The sequence below is a fragment of the Copadichromis virginalis genome, linkage group LG12 (genome assembly GCF_057382275.1).
Source record: "Copadichromis virginalis isolate Kocher_CV1m ecotype Utaka linkage group LG12, C_Virginalis_male_GT1.1, whole genome shotgun sequence".
NCBI classification, from domain to species: Eukaryota; Metazoa; Chordata; class Actinopteri; order Cichliformes; family Cichlidae; genus Copadichromis; species Copadichromis virginalis.
Window position 1 is genome coordinate 12,045,029 of NC_140629.1, and position 21,454 is coordinate 12,066,482.

Sequence of the window (21,454 nt, forward strand, 5' to 3'; positions counted from 1 at the left end):
ACTATATCGGATTCATATCGGTATCGGCAGATATCCAAATTTATGATATCGGTATCGGACATAAAAAAGTGGTATCGTGCCATCTCTACTTTGGTGTCACAGTTCGATATTTTTTCGATACAAAAAAATGTTCATGCCTTTTTAATTTGTCATTTATTAAAATTATAAATATATATTTTAACTCAAAAGTACAGTTTTTAAATTTAACCCTAACCCTTGTGCGCGTTTTTTATTTTGACAGCGAATGCGCACCTGCGGACCACTTATGTGCACCCCTGGTTATTTAGCTCGTCATATTGCAGCCACAGAAATTCTTTTGTCCATGAAACCATAAAGCTGCACTTTCTTTTTGCCTTATAGTCTCATTTGTCATAACTTCTCCGTTTTGTGCTAAGCTTTTCTTTGGCTGTCACTTCTTCACCCCGACCTGTCTTATTTGGCTCAGCAGAACTAAAATATATATACTGCTACTTTTACACACGGACTCACATAAGCTCAGCGATTCTCTGCGCGATCAACCTCTCACATGTTTAAGCTTGCTGCGGGAGATTTCACTTGTCATGTTTGCATAGTAAGCTAACAATTAATAAGACGATGTCAGAGGAATTGGTGCACAAATTATCATCACTCACAGATCAGTGCTGTCATTGCAAAGTGAAAGCAAAAAAACAAGTGCAAATTCAAACGCGATTTCAATATGTCACATATTAACAGTGGCTCACCGATGCCAATGACATAATTACCCAGCTACATTTCTGAAAGAATGCAAAAGCATTGACATATATTTTTCCTACAATAGCCCGACGGGCAGGGCAGAGAGATTTTTGTAGCCCGACTGAAAAAATCGCTAGCTCCGGGACGTCGGGCTAGCGATTTTGCAAGCCCTGTATCTGATTGAGGAATCACTCATCTTTGGAAAAGAGAGTTTATTACAGAGAAATGTCTCTTTCCAAAATAAAAGCTATACTATCCGCTTCTTCTGGGCTATATTCTCAGCAGCATAAGGAGAATCACGTGCTAACAGCTGTCTAAATGACTCTGCTAAAGTTAGTAGCATGCTTGTTGTTTTTGACTTTGCACTAGGATGATGTCGGCGTAAATGTGCAGTCATATTCGTTGTGTTCCCACTAGTGCTTTCAGGTTAATCTCATTGAAATGACCTTAACGCCACAACACGGCAAATCTCCGTTAACGAGCTACCGCCGATCGCCCCGTGCATGGGGCTAGACGGCCAACACGTTAACGAGCTAACTGCGCTAACACACTAGTTAATTAAGCATTGCATGGCACATCCAACATACTGTTTTACTTTAGTCCATGACTCGCTTACCTTCAGGGTCATACGTCACATGAAAACCAAAATAATTCCAAACGCCAGATCTGAATGAGGGTGGGGGAGGTCCATCTTGCAAGGAGAGCTTAACTTCTGTCTCGCTAGCTTGCCCTGCGCTCTTCCTCCTGACTATGCTGTCTGTGTTGAGCGCTCAGTGGATCTGCGCTCGACAGTGCAGCCTAGGCGGAGTAGTCGAACGCAGATTCACTGAGCGCTCAACACAGACAGCATCGTCAGAAGGAAAGTTGATAAAATAAATTACAAATGTTGTATTGTTCGATACATATGCGTACCGAACCGAAAGCACTGTATCGAACGGTTCAATATCGATACGAATATCGTTGCACCCCTAATATATATATATTGAGCAGCTGGATAGCGTAGTGATCGCAAGTTCGATTCCTGCCTGGGGGCGTCCTAAGTCCTAAGGGTCCTAAGGCTAGACCCCCTATGCTAAGCAAGCCTACCGCAGACATGAGCAAGACAGATAAATATGAAGGCATGCCGGCTTGGACGTCGCCCGGATCAACAAGGTCCGCGTCAGGTGTTGAGGAACCAGGGCACCCTGGCTACTGGAACAAGAAGGCATCGGTGGGCAAGAGACGAAAACAGGGCGTTGTTGGAATGCTACTACGCAAGTAACCCCGGCGGAAGGGGCTACATGAATAGGATGAGGGACCTATGGATTCTTCGATACCCAACATCCACAATGACGGCGAAACAACTAGTAGCTCAGTGTTCCAACATTCGAAAGAAGGGACTGCTCTCACAGCTAGAGATTGACGAGGTACAACACAAATGCTACGGCAAGGAGGAGTCAGGACGCCAGGTCAGGGGGGCGATATCATCACCCCCACCCGAGATTGGGTACATAACCCCAAGTGCGATAGGAGAAGGATCGTTGAGTGCGAGAGGAACTGACCTGAAAAATAGGATCATGGCCAAGCTTGAAACCTGGATCCCCCGTAGCCGGTTACCAAGATTACGTGAAGTACCCTCAGAAGGTCTGCTAGATTATGTTAATGCAGCACTACGGGCAATACCTACAACCACGATTACCGACACTAACAAGCTGATCTACAATACGGCAGCAGTGATCAGTGAGATGCTTGGCTACAAGTTGAACAGCGACAAGGGGCAGTACCCTCCATGGAGAAGGAGGCTAGAGGGCAAGATCAAAGTAGCACGGAGGGAGGTTAGCCAACTAACGGAGTTGCAGAAAGGTGCGACAAATAAGGTGCCTAAGAAATACAGCAAGCTGTCCATACCTGAGGCCTTGGAAACTGCCAAGCAAAGACTCACAGCCTTGGCCAGCCACTTGAGGAGGTACACCAGAGAGATAGAAGGCAGGAGAATAAACCAGCTGTTCTCCACAGAACCAGCAAAGGTGTACTCTCAGTGGCAAGGGAACAATAAGAGAACAGCACCACCAAGGCTGGAGACGGAGCAATACTGGAAGAGCATATGGGAGAAGGATGCAACCCATAACGGCAATGCTCAGTGGCTAGAGGATCTGAGGGCAGACCACAGCGACCTCCCTGAACAGGGTTCAGTAACCATCAAGTAACCAAGAAAGGGTCTCCAGTATGAAGAGTTGGACAGCACCAGGGCCCGACATGGTTCACGCCTACTGGCTGAAGAACCTGACTGCACTCCACGAGCGTCTGGCAGCACAAATGAACCAGCTGCTAGTTAACGAGAGACACCCGGAATGGCTAACTGAAGGCTGGACGGTCCTGATCCCCAAGGACCCCAAGAAGGGACCGGTCCCCTCCAACTACCGACCAATAACCTGCCTCAGTACTACATGGAAGCTCCTGTCAGGCATCATATTGTCACTTCCGGCGCCCCCCGTGTGCGGCAGCCTGTTACAGCAGCTCTGCTCATTCTGAGTTTCTTTCTTTCTTATCTTTTCTTCTCGTAATTTTTTATAACGAACGTATCAGTAATTAGACTCTGCAACCATAACAAATTTCCCACGTGTGGGACTAATAAAGGTTATCTTATATCGGCTAAGATGAACAGGCACATGGGTCAATACATGAGCGGGACACAGAAAGGAATTGGCAAGAATACCAGAGGTGCAAAACACCAGCTACTGGCAGACAGAACAATCAGCCGAGACTGCAAGACCAGACTGACCAACCTGTGCACTGCCTGGATTGATTACAAGAAGGCCTATGACTCAATGCCCCACAGCTGGATACTGGAATGCCTAGAATTGTACAAGATCAATGGGACCCTAAGAGCCTTCATCAGGAACTCAATGGGGATGTGGTGTACAACACTAGAGGCCAACTCCAAGCCCATAGCACAAGTCACCATCAAGTGCGGGATCTACCAAGGAGATGCTCTGTCCCCACTGCTGTTCTGCATAGGCCTGAACCCCCTCAGTGAGATCATTAACAAGACTGGCTACGGATACCGACTACGGAACGGAGCAGTTGTCAGCCACCTCCTGTACATGGATGACATCAAGCTGTATGCCAAGAGTGAACGAGACATCGATTCACTGATCCACATCATCCCGGGAACAACATCGGAGATCTCTGTCCAGAAGAGCGCAGTCCTGGGAACAGCTAAGATACTGCGCAGGACCCTCAAGCTCCCAGGCCTCTGGTAGAGGACCCGAGCTTGAGGGATAAACCGCCCGCAGGGGCGTGCTGGGTGTTTATTTATACTATATATATATATATATATATATATATATATATATATATATATGTGTGTGTGTGTGTGTGTGTGTGTGTATATATATATATATATATATATACACTATACTATACTATACTTTATTACTCTTATGGGCTACAGTTGGTTGCAAATGTGAAGTTTGATTTAACAGATTTGTCTTCCAGGATACAGGCTCCAGGTGGAGCTGGGAGTTAAATAATTCTTCAACTCTCTATCCTGTTTCTGCTGGTGTGCCTCAGGGTTCAGTATTAGGGCCTCTTTTATTCATTATTTACAGTGGGGCAAAAAAGTATTTAGTCAGCCACCGATTGTGCAAGTTCCCCCACCTAAAATGATGACAGAGGTCAGTAATTTGCACCAGAGGTACACTTCAACTGTGAGAGACAGAATGTGAAAATAAAAATCCATGAATCCACATGGTAGGATTTGTAAAGAATTTATTCGTAAATTAGGGTGGAAAATAAGTATTTGGTCACCTCAAACAAGGAAAATCTCTGGCTCTCTCAGACCTGTAACGTCTTCTGTAAGAAGCTTTTCTGTCCCCCACTCGTTACCTGTATGAATGGCACCTGTTTGAACTCATCATCTGTACAAAAGACACCTGTCCACAGCCTCAAACAGTCAGACTCCAAACTCCGCCATGGCCAAGACCAAAGAGCTTTCGAAGGACACCAGGAAAAGTATTGTAGACCTGCACCAGACTGGGAAGAATGAATCTACAATAGGCAAGCAGCTTGGTGTGAAAAAATCAACTGTGGGAGCAATCATCAGAAAATGGAAGACATACAAGACCACTGATAATCTCCCTCGATCTGGGGCTCCACGCAAGATCTCATCCCGTGGGGTCAAAATGATCATGAGAACGGTGAGCAAAGATCCCAGAACCACACGGGGGGACCTGGTGAATGACCTGCAGAGAGCTGGGACCAAAGTAACAAAGGTCACCATCAGTAACACACTACAACGGCAGGGAATCAAATCCCGCAGTGCCAGACGTGTTCCGCTGCTGAAGCCAGTGCATGTCCAGGCCCATCTGAAGTTTGCCAGAGAGCACATGGATGATACAGCAGAGGATTGGGAGAATGTCATGTGGTCAGATGAAACCAAAGTAGAACTTTTTGGTATAAACTCAACTCGTCGTGTTTGGAGGAAGAAGAATACTGAGTTGCATCCCAAGAACACCATACCTACTGTGAAGCATGGGGGTGGAAACATCATGCTATGGGGCTGTTTTTCTGCCAAGGGGACAGGACGACTGATCCGTGTTAAGGACAGAATGAATGGGGCCATGTATCGTGAGATTTTGAGCCAAAACCTCCTTCCATCAGTGAGAACTTTGAAGATGAAACGAGGCTGGGTCTTCCAACATGACAATGATCCAAAACACACCGCCCGGGCAACAAAGGAGTGGCTCCGTAAGAAGCATTTGAAAGTCCTGGAGTGGCCTAGCCAGTCTCCAGACCTCAACCCCATAGAAAATCTGTGGCGGGAGTTGAAAGTCCGTGTTGCTCGGCGACAGCCCCAAAACATCACTGCTCTCGAGAAGATCTGCATGGAGGAATGGGCCAAAATACCAGCTACTGTGTGTGCAAACCTGGTAAAGACCTATAGTAAACGTTTGACCTCTGTTATTGCCAACAAAGGTTATGTTACAAAGTATTGAGTTGTATTTTTGTTATTGACCAAATACTTATTTTCCACCCTGATTTACGAATAAATTCTTTACAAATCCTACCATGTGGATTCATGGATTTTTTTTTCACATTCTGTCTCTCACAGTTGAAGTGTACCTCTGGTGCAAATTACTGACCTCTGTCATCATTTTAGGTGGGGGAACTTGCACAATCGGTGGCTGACTAAATACTTTTTTGCCCCACTGTATGTTTTGGAGTTTGTACGTGTTTTGTCTCTAGGGGCCACCGCATATATTTATATATAAACATATATAAATGAAACCACTTTTTTTTACGTTAGTAATTCCTTTTGTGCATAATTTTATATTATTGTTAATAATAAATTAATTAAAGCAACAAAACAACCTGAAGAGCCGGTTCGGAACCGGCTCTTTTTAGTGAGCCGAACCAAAAGAGCCGGATCTCTAAAAAGAGCCGGAAATCTCATCACTAGCTGGTACACCATCTATCTCATAGGTGTCAAACTCTGGCGGGCCAGAGTTTGACACATTTGGCCCGCGAAGCCATACCAAATTACTATCAGAGCTGGCCTACTGGTATTATACAGCTAATATATATATTGTTTAGTATTAAGCTTTGCTTGTTCCATATTCAATTTTTCAGCAAAACGTGTTTGAGTCCATAAGAAAAGATTCATTCTTATATCTGGAGGAATAAATATATTTCAATAAATATTAACGTTAGTCCGCGACTTTGTTCCAGTTTTGAATTTTGGCCCACTGTGTATTTGAGTTTGACACCCCTGATCTATCTTAACCAAATCCCACAGTTTTTCCATTAACATTGAAAATTATCTTACCCTTCCCTCCCCTCAAGTTAAGAGTTTCGGTGTCATACTTGATAATACTCTTTCATTCCAGTCTCACATTAATTACATAACCCGGTCTGCTTACTTCCATTTACGTAATATTAACCGACTCCATCCCTTCCTTACTCCCCATGCTGCACATCTGTTTAAGCTGGCTTATTCGCTTTAATGCTGATTTTATCTGTTGTCAAGCTCTGTTTTGTCATTTTAACTTATTTTATGTATTTTATGACTACTGTTCCTTTTATTAATTTTGTTTTTTGTAAGGTGACCTTGGGTTTCTGAAAGGCACCCTCAAATAAAATGCATTATTATTATTATTATTATTATTTGGTCCTTCTGAGCCGGAACCCAACACATCGCATCCAACGAGGAGAGGGAGATGATGCCGCCCCACTCTGCTAGCAGCCAGCGTCTGGAACGCCCGACGAAAGCCCTGGTGCTTAAATTTGTCGCCAGGCCAGACAGTTTGTGTCTGAACTCCCCTCGGGTTGGATGGCGATTGACGGGATCCAGAGACTTTTCTGATGAACGAAATCAACACAAACAGTGAGTAGAAAAGGCCTTATGCGTCACCGAGACTGCGCGTGCAGACGCGAGTCCGGGGGAGCGCTAGTTGCGCGGTTTCCCGTGAACCTAAAACAATAGAGAGCGGCTACGTGACCGTGCGGTTTCTCGCAGGTACGGGAGTGCGCCAGCCATGCGGGACGGTCGCAGGCTACTAAAGAAAAGAAACGGTTCCGTAGCTGCGCAGTTTCACGCGAGCATGGGAGTGTGTTGGACTGTGCGTTCAGGACGCAGGTCCATGAGAGCTGTGCGTGCAGATGCAAGCGATAGGCCTATTTTGTGTGTGTGCTTGTGCAGACCAGACGTGGTCTGTTTGAGTGTGGCTGATTGTTGTCTTGTAATGGAGAATAAACTGAGTAAGTCTGCCTTGAAAGGGGATGAAATACACTGCAAAGTATTTATTGGGCAGCACGTAGTGTGTAGATCGTTGAAGAATTAAGTGAAATTGTGCGCAAAGCAGAAGTGAATGTGAATGTGTCTGACGTCATGGTGTGTGTGAAAAGGTACCCAGCTGGGGCAGACATGATGCTGCAGGTCACCTGCCCCATGGACACAAAAGAAAAAAATTGTTGTGTGGATGAAATATGAATGATAACATGAAGAGTGTTTGGTGTTTCTCATCCTGAAACAACTGTAATCCCACTTTCTGTTTTGAAGAAAGGAGGGTTCACAAAAAAAAAAAAAAAACACAGAGAGAGAGAGAGATATGTGTGTTGTTTAAGCAGTGATGAGAATAATGAAAACGTGATGAGAGAGGTACATAAAACACACACAAACAGAAAATGCATTAACCATACTAACCCTACATGCATATACACATACAATGAAACTCATGAAGACCAGGCATCATCTTAAGCATGAGATTCTGTTTGTCATCTTGTCCAAGTCACTAGTAAGATGAAAGTGGTACATAGACTAGTGGACTGAATATTGTTAGTAGGACAGATGGTTGCATCATATAGGGAGAAAACAGAATGCTGATGAGGGGTTTTGCATGAATGAGCTGTGTGAGCTGATTGTTGAGTTTCTGGTGTGTGAAGAAGTTTTAACATGGCACACATTTGGTTACATGAGAAGAAACTTATTATGTGATGAGACAACAGGGTTATGCTGTATGTTGCGTGTGGCTGAATGGATAAATGTTTGAGTTTAAACTGGCTGATGATTTGTCTTTTGTTACTAAGTTGAGTCTGCCAATTAGGTTTGGTATGATTTCCTCCCTGAGATGAAGAACACATGTCATGATTTAACAAGGCCTTTCCTTCCTTTCCTTTCCTTTCTTTTATTCTTTTTATTTTGTTACTTTCACAGTGCACTGAAAGTTTTGTTTGATAATTTTTCTGTCATCTAAGCAGATCTGAACGTTTGAATAGGAAGAACTACACAACATGTTGTTGCGAACGGTTGCAAAGAGAGTTTCTCCAAAATTAAAATGGGCTCAGGAGAAAGTCGCTTATCTGGGACAATTAAGGAAACAAGTCCCTGTCCAAAAGGATTCAGCAAGGCAATCCGATCTAAAATTCTTCTTTTTCTTTTTGAAATGTCGTCGGTTTTGCTGAGGGTAGAAACGAAATGCGATGATAATTTCCTCTATCAGTAAAAGAAAGAATAACTGAGTGAATGAATGAGTGGGAAAAAAAAAGGAAACTGACTGGACTGGTGAAAGCTGACAAGACTTGACTGACTTGACCACTACTTAAGGTTAACCTCCACCTAGACAGGACAAAGGGTGGATGAATCTATGTGTGTTTCTTTTTACAGGAGCAGAAAGATGACGGCAACATCCTAGGTTGCATGAGCTTTGGGCCGTGCCGATTTAACCTTTAAATGCCACTTTCTGTGTCTGTGAATTTACCAGTGGTGTGTTATTCATGGGCTTGTGTTGCTCACAAAAGTCACTGTGAGAAAGTGTGTATACACCTGTGCAGCGCTAACATTTACATTTCTTTTCTACAGCAGAGGGTTAATCATGTGATTTGATCATGTGATTTACAGTATTGACACACAACTTGATGTTTTTCTACAACAGGATTACTGAGTTTTTGTGTGAAGAAAACTGTGGTTACAGGCTATATGTTGGTGATGAAATTACACTGTGTTGTTGGAGAAAATGTGAATGTTACAGGGGAAAAGTGAAAACAGTGTGATACTGTGTTTGACACCAGTGTTACTTCTTTTTACAGCGGAGTATTAACTTTATGACCTTTTACAGCACCTCTGGAATCTGGATGATTGACGCCTGACCACCAGGATGATCCATGTATTTGGCTAATGTTTGTGTTTCCTTTAAGACTGCTTGTAAAGGATTCAGCACAGACGGACAAGTGACAATTGAACAGATGTGCAGTAGTTACAGAATAGTCACCACTATTGGGGCTCATGGTGAGTGACATAATTAAGGAAAGTCACTGATTACAATGTGGAATGACGATGAGATGTTTAATGATTTGGAGCAAATTATGGAAAAAAGTAGGGGTTTAATGAGGTTAGAATAAACCTGCAATGATCCTTGTCTCTGTGATGCTGAATACTTTATTACACTTATGAGTTGCAGTTGGTTGCAAATGTGAGTGGTTTTAACTTAAAGACTTTATCTTCTAGGATACAGGCTCCGGGTGGAGCTGGGAGTTAAACAAGCTAAACATGTAACTGCTGACTAATGTTTTTACACAGGGTTACAGGTTGGAGTATGGCTCCTCCAAGTGGGAAACCATGGAGATTGTTTTAGAGAGAATGTGCAACATTCTTGTGCATGTCTCATTGGGGAGTTGACACATGGCGAGAGCCGTGTGGCACAAGAGGAGTGTCATTTTTTAATTTGCAGGTGTCGTGAGGTAGCATGAGAAGAAGCGAGTAAGGAAGATCGTCCACAAGATGGAAGCTGAGGCCAGGAGAGAGGCTTCAGGGGGATCAGAGATCACCTTCAGCACAGCAGACATCGTGCAGAGACCTGTGCTATTAGGCTTCCAGGAGATTGTCATGCGGAGAGTTTTCACAGCAAAATCTTAAATAAAATGATAGAGATTCGACGTTGATGTTGAGGAAGACAACTACGGTGTACGACGTGCTCTGCCTTAAATCGTCCGCAGCGTTGGAACATGAGGACCTGGAGGATGAAGGGAGCGTGCCAAGCTCCAAAAGTGACAGTGCAGAGGAAGTCCAACGATGGAATTGTGGTTCTGTGTAAAGCACAGATGCTAGGGGACTGGGAAATGGCTGACACCACTTTTCCCAAGGGTGGGAAAAGATTACCTAAAGTGTGTCATTTTGCCATGCAGATTTGATGCACTGCAGAGAAGCTTTATGCGAGGGAGAGATGTAAACAGACGAGACTTTTGTCTACATTTGCATCATGTCAACTTCCCTAAGCTGTTTGAAGTTTTGAGCCATGGATGGACATGACTCAAAAAGGGGGGAGAAGATCATAAACAACTTGATCCAATTTCCTTTTAAAAATCTTTTTCTGCGGTGACAACAGGTCAGGATAAGAGTTGTAAATGCAGATAATTCACCAGTTGACTCTAACCCCCACAGGATGCCTACAGTGAGAAGATTTGGGGTGGTTGATAGGAGTCATAAAGAAGGGTTTTGACCAGGCTACAGCTTTGAAGTTAGCTGAAAGTCACATGGACAAACAATAAAATCAACTGATGTGTTTGAATGCCTATGTCTGTATACGTTTGGATTGTAGTGACATTTGATTTTTGAGAATGTTGATTCTTTTTGTTTGACTGTTGACACTCATTTGTTTACTTGCAGGATGTAGGTTACTGTGTATGAGATCAATTAGAAGCAGGTTAACTGCTTACATGAAATTAACTGTGAACTTTTGCTGCAATAGGAGGTGAATGAGACGTGAGGAGCTGTGTATGAATGAAATCTACACTGACACTGCCAAAAACAAGGGTGCATAAGTTGAAAATTAAGTATACAAGACAAAAAGGGGGGAATGTTAAGTCAAATTGTTGAATGTGTCATTGTGGTTCCTAAATTTGTAAAGTCTTAGTTCAAGCAGTAGGATCAAAGCCATTCCTTTGTCTCTGACCACCTCTCCAGCCACTCTGTGCTGGGTGAGGTTTTATTGCAGATACATCCTATCTGAAATATCTGATTCTTGTGTGGTAAGCTTCCTGCCCTTTTGTGGCTTCACTGTGTTCTTCATGGTGAACCAATACAGAAATGGAACCATATATTGGGTGTGGGGGAGATTACCATTTTATGACTAAGAATGTTGTTAGAAACAGTTGGAAGTGTCAGGTCAAGGAATGTTATTTTACTGCCACTGTGTTATTATTCACATGTACGGTCATTATTTCATCATTACTTCATCATTACTTCATTAGTCTGCATCACTTATCATCAGTTTATCATCAATATTATCATGTATCATTTATCATTTAGTAAATCTGCTAACAGTGTTTGCTGAGTGATCTTGTATTCCTTGTATTCCAGAGGAGTGGCCTAGCCAGTCTCCAGACCTCAACCCCATAGAAAATCTGTGGCGGGAGTTGAAAGTCCGTGTTGCTCGGCGACAGCCCCAAAACATCACTGCTCTCGAGAAGATCTGCATGGAGGAATGGGCCAAAATACCAGCTACTGTGTGTGCAAACCTGGTAAAGACCTATAGTAAACGTTTGACCTCTGTTATTGCCAACAAAGGTTATGTTACAAAGTATTGAGTTGTATTTTTGTTATTGACCAAATACTTATTTTCCACCCTGATTTATGAATAAATTCTTTACAAATCCTACCATGTGGATTCATGGATTTTTTTTTTTCACATTCTGTCTCTCACAGTTGAAGTGTACCTCTGGTGCAAATTACTGACCTCTGTCATCATTTTAAGTGGGGGAACTTGCACAATCAGTGGCTGACTAAATACTTTTTTGCCCCACTGTATGTTAAGGCAAGTTTCTGGTTGAATTGTTCACAGCGCCATGTCTCCATAAACCTGACAAGTGGGCCCTAACTTCTGGCTGAGGACCAGGAATGCTGTTAATAAGGTGGGAACTTAAAATTTGGGTTAGCAAATTTGGGAACGAAAACTGACGGCTTAAGTGGAAAAATGTGCAGGAGTCTGAAACACTGCAAAAGCAACATATGCAAATTCACATACAGAAGCAGAAAATGCATTAACCTTACAAGGACAAGCTCATAATGATTAATGCATAGACATTGATTAAACCTGGCTAAGAACACAAACATACGCAATGAAGAACAGCTTGCTGTTTGTATGAGTGATAGAATGGTGTGAATGTTTAATAAAATACATTTGGGTTTGAAGTTGAGGAATAACTCAAAGAAGCTATATGACAAAGGGAGTGAGTTATGAACAAAGAAAAGTGATTAAAGTAGTTTTAAGCATAGCAGACAGAAGAGGAGTGCAGATTTGGATAGGAAATTTATAGTTTAGTGATTATATGTTGTCGTAAGGGGGTTATGTCTTATGTTGAACCTAGGTATGTTAAAGTGCACAAAGGGGGTGATTGTTGTGTGCAAATTGTGTGGTTTTAACAAGACTTTCGGTGTATTGAGGAGGTGAAATTATGTGAGTTGACCTGGGAGTGTCAGGACTGCGGTGCCAATATTTGTGTGTTTAAGGTTGTTGAGGTTGTGGTGATGGGTTGATTCTGTCAGTGAGGTTCGGGTTGTTGTTGTTTTTGTTTTTAATAGAGGGAGTTTTAGGAAACATGGACATGTCTGAGAGGGGCCCATTATTTTTGTAACAGTGCACTTAGAGAAAACCTGTCAGGTGATTTTGTTTTGTGTTTTCATGAGCTAATAATCAGCTCTCTTTTTTCTCATTTTTGTTCTAAGCAGGCCTGCAACAGTGAATAACAGCGCTGACAAATTCTCGGGAAGAGCAAATATAAGGTGGGCTTTCCAGATTACAACTGGCTGAGGAGAAAGCTACCTGTGGGGATCTGATCAGGTCGTAAGTCCCTGTCTAAAAGGATTGTAGCGATTCAATCCAGTCCAAAACATAAGGAACTATTTTCCTATGGAAAATAAAAAATGAATGAGCTCATTTTGCTGAGGGCGGAAATCTAAATGCGGCGATGGTTTCCACTATCAGCAAAGAAAGAATGGATGAATGAATGAATGAATGGATGAAAGACTGGAAATAAAACAAACGGACTGACTGGTAAAAGCTGACATGACTTGACCACGACTCAAGGTTAACCTCCACCTAGATAGGACAAAAGGGTGGATGAATTTATGTGTGTTTCTTTTTACAGGAGCAGAAAGATGACAGCGACATCTGAGGTTGCATGACGATTTAACTTTTAATGCTACTTTCTGTGTTTGTGAATCTACTAGGGTGGTTGTTCAGGGGTTTGTGTTGGGTTGCTCACAGAGATAACTGTGAGAAAGTGTGTACACACCTGCGCAGCGTTAACATTTGCATTTTCTTCTCTACAGCATGACAGTGCTTGATGTGCTTTGAATATGTGGTTTATAACTGGACAAGTGGTTAATGTTTTCTAATAATGTTTTCCTACTACAGGATTTCTGGGCTTATGTGTGAGGAAACTGTGTTTATAGGTTATGAGTGGGTGATGCTATTAAACTGTGGGGAGACACATCCGGTCTTGAAAACAGTGTGATTCTTTTTACAGGAAATGTTTTTACAGGACCTCTGGAATGTGGATGGCTGACGCCTAACCCGAGATGGTCAAATGTGGTTTGCTAATGTTTGTTTTGCTTTGGTTGAGAGTGCATGCGGAGGATTCAGTAGAAAACAGACAAGTGACATGAGAAAACAAATAAGAGATGCAGTTTCTATGGAACAGTTTAATATGGCGCTTATAGGGATAAAACAAGTGGAGTGACATTGCTTAAGGGAAGTCACTGATTAAATTCGGGATAAAATAAATTGCGGCAATAATAGTGATGTAATGATTTGGGAAATCCTGAACATGATACTTGTCTGTTGTGCTGAATACTTTATCACTTTCATGATCTATAGTTGGTTGTAAATAAGATGTTTGATTTAACAGATTTGTTTTCCAGGATACAGGTTCCAGGTGGAGCTGGGAGTTAAATGAGCTTAACATGTAACTGCTGACTGATGTTTTTACACAAGCTTACAGTTTGGCAGGAGATTGTTTTAGAGAGAATGTGTAACGTTCTTGTATAGGTCTCAGTGGGGAGACCCAGAGGAGGTGAGTATCATAAAGTGTAAAGGTCACTCCTCGGGGACTGGCATGGTGGCCAGAGGAAATCAGGAAGCCGATCGAGCTGCGAAAGAGGCAGCAGGCTATAAAGCACTACGGCAGATGGTACAAATAAGTGTGGAGGAAGAAGTAGGAGTCAACATGTTGGAGGAGGCCAGGAAGGCCCAAGAGGAGGCGGCCCCGGAAGAGAAGGGGGTCTGGAAGAGTCGAGGAGCATGGGAAGAAGGAGATCTCTGGCGAGGACCTGACGGACGACCGGTGTTGACTGCCAACCTAGCGGAACAGAAGATTGCAGAAGCAAATGGGCTTGGCCATGTGGGTGTGGCCCAGATGGAGAGACATCTGTGCCATTGGTGGCATCCCTTTTTGAGGGATATGATTAAGGAAAAAGCTAGGACGTGCCTGATCTGTGGGAGGCACGATCCAAAGCCAGTGATTAAACCAGAGGCAGGTAAGTTCCCCATTCCAGAAAGACCAGGGGAAGAGATTGTCATTGATTTCACTGACATGATCGACGTGGGACCGGGAGGAGTCCGGTATTTGCTGGTAAGTGTGGATGCTCTGACGGGGTGGCCCGAAGCGTGGCCAACAAAGAGGGAGGATGCAAAAAGTGTGATTAAGTATTTAATCAATCATTACATCCCCCGGCATGGTTTTCCCAAAAGAATTAGGTCAGACAATGGAACTCATTTTAAAAATAAAGATTTGGCAGAAGTAGAACAGAAGCTGGGGTTGCAGCACCAATTTGGGACGTTGTATCATCCTCAGTCCCAGGGGAAGGTGGAAAGAATGAATCTAAACCTGAAAAACAAAATAGCTAAAATTTCTGCTCAGACGGGGCTAAATTGGGTTGCAGCCCTGCCAATTGCATTGATGATAATAAGATGCTGTGTTAATCAATCCACAGGTTTCACACCATATGAGCTGTTGACAGGACGACAGTTTCCAGGTCCTTGGACAACAGTCCTGGCGGAAGAGAGTATAAAAAGTAACAGAAAGCATGCGGAATGTTGGAAAGAATTAAAAGCTCTTGTGTTTCACACAACAGGTTGGAGTGGGGGTGAATGCGGTGGACAGGTCCGTCCCCGACGCCAAGGCTGTGTGGCTGAAGGTCATTAAGCGAAAGTGGAGAGATCCGAGGTGGACGGGGCCATTCGAGGTGACGGCTCGTACCACCAGCGCGGTTCGGTTGAAGGGAAAGGGTGAGTCCTGGTTCCATTGGTCTCAATGTGCAGTGGCGGATGAGAGCTTACTCGAAATAAGCTCCACCCAAAGTAACACGGGGGGGAACATAGAGGCAGAATAATCCTCTCCCCCTGTGCAGCGGTTCTCCCCAGCAGTCTACCTGGGGAGACGAAGAAAGAAGAGGAGCGTCACGCGCCAAGCATCAATTCATTCCAGGCTCCTGATAGGCTAGGGCTCTAGTCTAAAATAATTAAGAGATTAAAGGAATCGTAATAGTTTTGTACGTTAATCGCATACTTTTATACTCATAACCTTATACTCTTATCACGAAGTTTAAAGTAAAGGTAAAAAGAGCCTGGGAACAGTGATCATGAAACTGTGGGAAAATTGGAAAATAACGGGGGTGTTGGGGTTGATAAGTGTTATAACGTGTTTATTTGTTTTGGCCTCGCAAGCGAGCCCAAGAGGAGGAGTTGTCAGGTCAAGGAATGTTATTTTACTGTCACTGTGTTATTATTCACATGTACGGTCATTATTTCATCATTACTTCATTAGTCTGCATCACTTATCATCAGTTTATCATCAATATTATCATGTATCATTTATCATTTAGTAAATCTGCTAACGGTGTTTGCTGAGTGATCTTGTATTCCTTGTATTCCAGAGCACGCAGAATAAAACACATTCTAGATATAATACTCTATCATGCATAGCACCAGCATAGCTGTAGGTCCAGGCAGCCCAAGTCAGATAAGGACACCGAACTTTCGTTGGCCTGGACCTACACTCTCACAAAACTGCACACTCGTGTACACAATTGTTTATGCTGCCAAATACCGATGATTGGAAACATCTGGTTTCAAGCCTGGGAAAGTGTTGTTGTTCTGAGAAGAGGTCCAGGAATTGTCTTGACGTCATAATGGCTATAAAGCTTTCTGTAACGAGCAGAGAGGCGAAGACCGTAGTGCTTCCCACACTGTGTAAACTGTGTGTGTTTAATAAATCACTTTTTAGACACCTCCGAGGACTCTGTCTGCACTTGTTTTTCCTTCCAAATCAAAAGAACCTTACAGAGCCTATCTTCACCACATATAGGTGTTTTAATAAAATAATTTGTTGACCCACTATAGACTTTCAGTCGTATGTCTCTTCCTCAAAATTTGAACCGCGACAGAAGTCACGCACACAGAGAGACACATTCTCACACATTCACTCAAACACACACACACACACACACACACTCTCACATGCATACACACACACACATACACACATTCTCACATACACATACACACGTTCTTGCACATGCATATAGATGTTTACACATACACACACATAGTGCCTTGTCTTAGAACCATTGGGGGGGTTTACGGTGGGAGGTGCTTTTGCTGTGGTGTGTATTGTTTGAACTGTTTTCCCAATAAAAGGCAGCAAGCGGAGGCCGGATTTGGGGTCATTTTGTGGTAGGATACGAAGTGCGTTCCTGAGATACTGACGAGGCCTCCCTTGCAAGTAAATTGATTGTCTTGTGTTCTTCATGATGAATAAGTCTCTAAACTAGCGGGGCTTGTGGAAACACAGACCCAACAATAACAAAGAGAGGGAAGGTAGTCAGAAGTAAGGGGGATCGAACTAGGCAACAATGCAGACATAAAGGACCACTACAAATACCTGGGGATCCCACAGGAAAATGGAAACCATGACGAGGCTGCTGGCAAAGCTGCAACCATCAAGTACTTGCAGAGGGTCAGGCAAGTCCTGATGAGTCAGCTGAACGGTAAGAACAAGATCTGGGGTATCAACACTTACGCCCTGCCCATGATTAACCCTGCTGGGACAATAAGCTGGGGAAAGGAGGACATAGAAGGCCACTGACATCAAGACAAGGAAGCTCCTGATCATTCATGGAGGGTTTCAGTCCAAGTCCAGCACCCTGAAGCTGTATGCTAAATGGAAGGAAGGAGGCCGGGAACTGGTGAGTGTTAGCACCACGGTCCAGGATGAGACAACAAATATCAGGAAGATGGCCCCAACAAACCACGTGCTCACGTCTACCATATCAGGCAAGACCCCAGGTGAAGGCTGTGTAAAGATGCCCCTGAGACAATCCTGCACATAACAGCAGGATGCAAGATGGAACGCCATAACCAAGTGCCCGGATGGTTGGACTTTAACAAGGTTCCAAGTAGAGCTTCAACATGCATAAGAAGAAATAGGAGTGAGACAAAACTTTTTTGTGAGCTTGCAATTTATTATGTGCAGTGCAGCGAGGAGCGCTTGGACCTCTACGTTGGAGCAACCAAATAGCCACTCCATAAATGGATGGCGTCAACATATAAGAGCCCCCTCGACACAACAAGACTCAGCTGTACATCTGGAGCTAAAGGATAAAGGACACTACCAATGTTCATACTTTGGACCCAGAGGACAGATGGTTTGAAAACAAGTAAAATAGGCCATCTATGTCCACTGTGAATGACAATCATTGAACAGCCATCTTCAGGCACTATCACATTGACAAACTGCCTGGTGAGATGACAGCAAACCCGATCAGCATTTACAACTGAGTGATAAAACTCTTTGCTTAATGTGCTCATGGACCAATGTATATATTTAAGTTATGTATACCTGAACAGTAGCATGAGAGCCTGAAGGAATGTGCGGAAGTTGTTGTGGTGATTTATAGCTGTATCCTCATTCAGCTCAATGTTGCCAAACACCTAGAGCAGAAACATGGATTCAGGCCACAATATTGTAATGGTAAATTACTGCATGAATATCACATTCTCTGACCGAGTAGCATCACACACCTGCATTCCAATGATGGCGTAGATAAAGAACAGCATGGCAATCAGTAGACAAACATAAGGCAGGGCCTAAAGGCAACAACAGGAAACAAAACGTATTTCATTTTAAATACCCACTCTGAGTTCTTCTAGGCAGTGTAGAAGTGTGTGCAGGAAATTGCTGTATGTGGCTTTGGAAGTGTACAGAAAATGTGAATATCAGGGCTAGTCAAGAATGTGTAAGCATTGTACTGTTTATGAGCACCTTAAAAGACTGAACAAAGGTCCACAGCAAAATGCGGATGGTGTATCCCTGCCTCAGCAGCTTTATGAGTCGAGCAGCTCTAAAGAGCCTCAGAAAGCTCAGGTTGAGCAGCCTGTCCTGTTAGACACAGATAAGATAGGGAGCACTTACCCACCAAATATCATTGCTCAATGTTAAACACACTTATGGAAGTCAGCTGGTTACAAACAATCACATGTGGCAAAAGCATACAAGGTCAATACATTCAATTTCGCTAAATGCTGTTCATCACAGTGCTTTAAGAATTATCACTAAAAGGGGGCACAAAGGTTTTCCAGATGGCTCCATTTACTCATAACCTTAGACAACAGTGCACAGACTGGTTGACAAAGGAGCAAAGGAAGCCTCCTAGTAAACACACCTATGGTACCAATTTTGAAATCTTATGTGACCTTGTTCTCAAGTTATTACATTCACAAGATTTTCAGAAAACTTTCTCTGATCTTGAGGTTAAGGTCACCGGGAGTGAATGGTAAATTGACTGGTTCTTATTTAGCGCTTTTCTACTCTGAGCACTCAAAGTACTTTATACAACTTGTACATTCACCCAAGCACTTTTTTCTAAGCTGGTTCTTATTGCTTACTATCTAACATTCACAGGCATTCATACTCCAATGGATGCATTGGAGAGCAACATGGGGTTAGTATCTTGACCAACGACATTTGGCATGCAGACTGGGATTGAACCGCAAATTTTCCAGTTTGTACGTGACCTCCTCTACCACCGGAGCTACAGCCACCCAGAGTCAAACTTGTCCAAGGTATTTAGTAGATCCACCGATGTTATCAATTCAAAAATCCAAGGTAACGTCCTTTTTATTTATCACATTCACGACATTTTCACTGAGATTCAAACCTGTCTAAGATTTTTAGATACCTAAATGACATCAATTTGAAGCAGAAAATATTTTTTCTCATGGGATCAGTTTCTTGATCATTAATACGCAATTATCATGACCATCAACGACTAGGGATGGACCGATCCGATATTACGTATCGGTCCGATACTGACCTAAATTCCTGAATTGGATATCGGAGAGAAATAAAAAAATGTAATCACATCCATTAAATATCACAAAAGCACCTCACAAAATGAGAGACATGGCATAACTCAGCTCATAACCTTAGGGAGCAGTATGCGCCTCTTCTCTCTCCCTCCCTCTCCTGTTGCTACTTCAATCATGAAACTGATCAATGATCAGCTGATCAGTTTTTCTTTCGCGACTCCCGTCTCTCTTGTTTGTTTTTGGCCCACTTTGCACCAGAAAGAGGAAACCAGGGGCTGAACAACAGCAGCACGTTTAAGCTTGATAAGCTGTTGTTAGAATTGTTAGAATTTATTTAATATTACTTTCTACAACAGGATCCTTTTCTATGTAGCTAATGTAAGTCTAATATATACCCTAGTAAGCTATAGTACTTTTTCCTTTGGTAGGGTACCATCTGTGCAGTCTGCAATTCTGTTGAAGAAAGATGTTGAATCTATTAAATTATTGTATAAAAATAATTGATTTCTGTGTTTTTTGGTTTTGTTTTTTTTACATGTGCATTAAAGTTAATTTAATTGCGCCAATTAAGCAAGTATGGGGTGATTCCCCATACTTGCCAACCTTGAGAACTCAGAATTAGGGAGACATTCAATGGATGTGTGTGTGTGTGTGTGGATATATATACACATATTGCAAAAACTTGAATTTTACAGTGTTTATTTATTTAAAACTATTTATTTAAAGTATGTTACATGTTCTTAGCCTGGATACCATGGCTATCAAGTACTGATGTCCCCTAATATGTTTTTGTGAAGTCTAAAGACAATCCAAAAAATATTGTGGGTAAAATAAAGTTTACTGACTTAAGATGCAGTTTAAATCTTGCTAGAAGTTCATTAGACTGCTAGCAAGATGTAAACTGCAGGTTTATAGGGTTTCTTTTCCCTACATCACCAACATGAAAATGTTTTTATCATAGGACAGTTTTATTTACAGAAACCCACTCACCGTAGTCTAGTGATGTTTTTGGACCATGGCATGCCAACACCATTGACGACAATCAACAACAAATGTGTAGAATGACAGAAAGAGTTGGGAAAGAGAGGCAAGAGAACACAAACAGTCATATTGTACAGCATAAACTGATAACAATCAGCAAATAATCGTATGCAGATACATATACACACATGTGTACAGAGATATACTTATAGTATAGTATAATAAAGATATACTTATAGTAGACTGAAAAGTCTGGAATAAATAAAGAAACTACCCACAAAATATGCAAAAACACTGTAAAATATAACTCAGCCAAATATCACACATTGAAGGTTACTCTCTAATGTGGATTCAGAAAAACACCTGTCCTGTAATTATTGCATCGTATCAAAACATTACTACCTCAAATCCTTTCCTTTTCCCCAGCTATATAGCCTCTGTCACGACTCTGCCATGTGACTGACCACTGGCTAGTTAGCTTGCTTGCTAAGCCCCAGTTAATTTTCTAAACTGCAGTGTTTTTATGTATCCCATGAAATATTTAAGTGAGAGTGAGGTGGGTGGGAAAAAGTGCTCTTACATTGATTTCCGTCACCAGGATGTCAGTAATGCTTCCCAACACTGTCACAAAGTCAAACACGTTCCAAGCATCCTTTAGGTAGTTCTGAAGAAAAAAAGCAAAAAAACAAAAAATAAAATCAGGAGCTGTGCTTTACCTTTAAGAGTATTTAGAGTTGCTTTATAATGACTACCCACCAATGGCCCAAAAGCAATGATCTTGAGAATACATTCCAGAGAGAAGAGAGTGGTGAACACTATGTTGAGGTTCTTTAGCATTACTTCATAGAACTCTGGAGCTCCATAGAACTACAAGAGAAGGGCAAATGAGACGTTAAGGCACATTTTAAGGTGACGAA

At 42.5% G+C, this 21,454-nt stretch overlaps 1 protein-coding gene across 1 annotated transcript in view; it reads right to left on the minus strand.

Annotated features, from left to right (window-relative positions):
- Nucleotides 1-20,589, minus strand: part of LOC146696575 (voltage-dependent N-type calcium channel subunit alpha-1B-like) — a 31,211-nt gene extending 10,622 nt beyond the window's left edge. Inside the window, exons 1-4 of the mRNA XM_085474071.1 lie at nt 20,533-20,589; nt 18,511-18,627; nt 18,270-18,335; nt 18,088-18,179 (exon numbers count right to left, since the gene is read on the minus strand). Of these exons, the coding sequence (XP_085330197.1) occupies nt 18,088-18,179; nt 18,270-18,335; nt 18,511-18,627; nt 20,533-20,589 (332 nt within the window). The remainder of the gene's footprint in view (nt 1-18,087; nt 18,180-18,269; nt 18,336-18,510; nt 18,628-20,532) is intronic.
- Nucleotides 20,590-21,454: the final 865 nt, after the last annotated feature.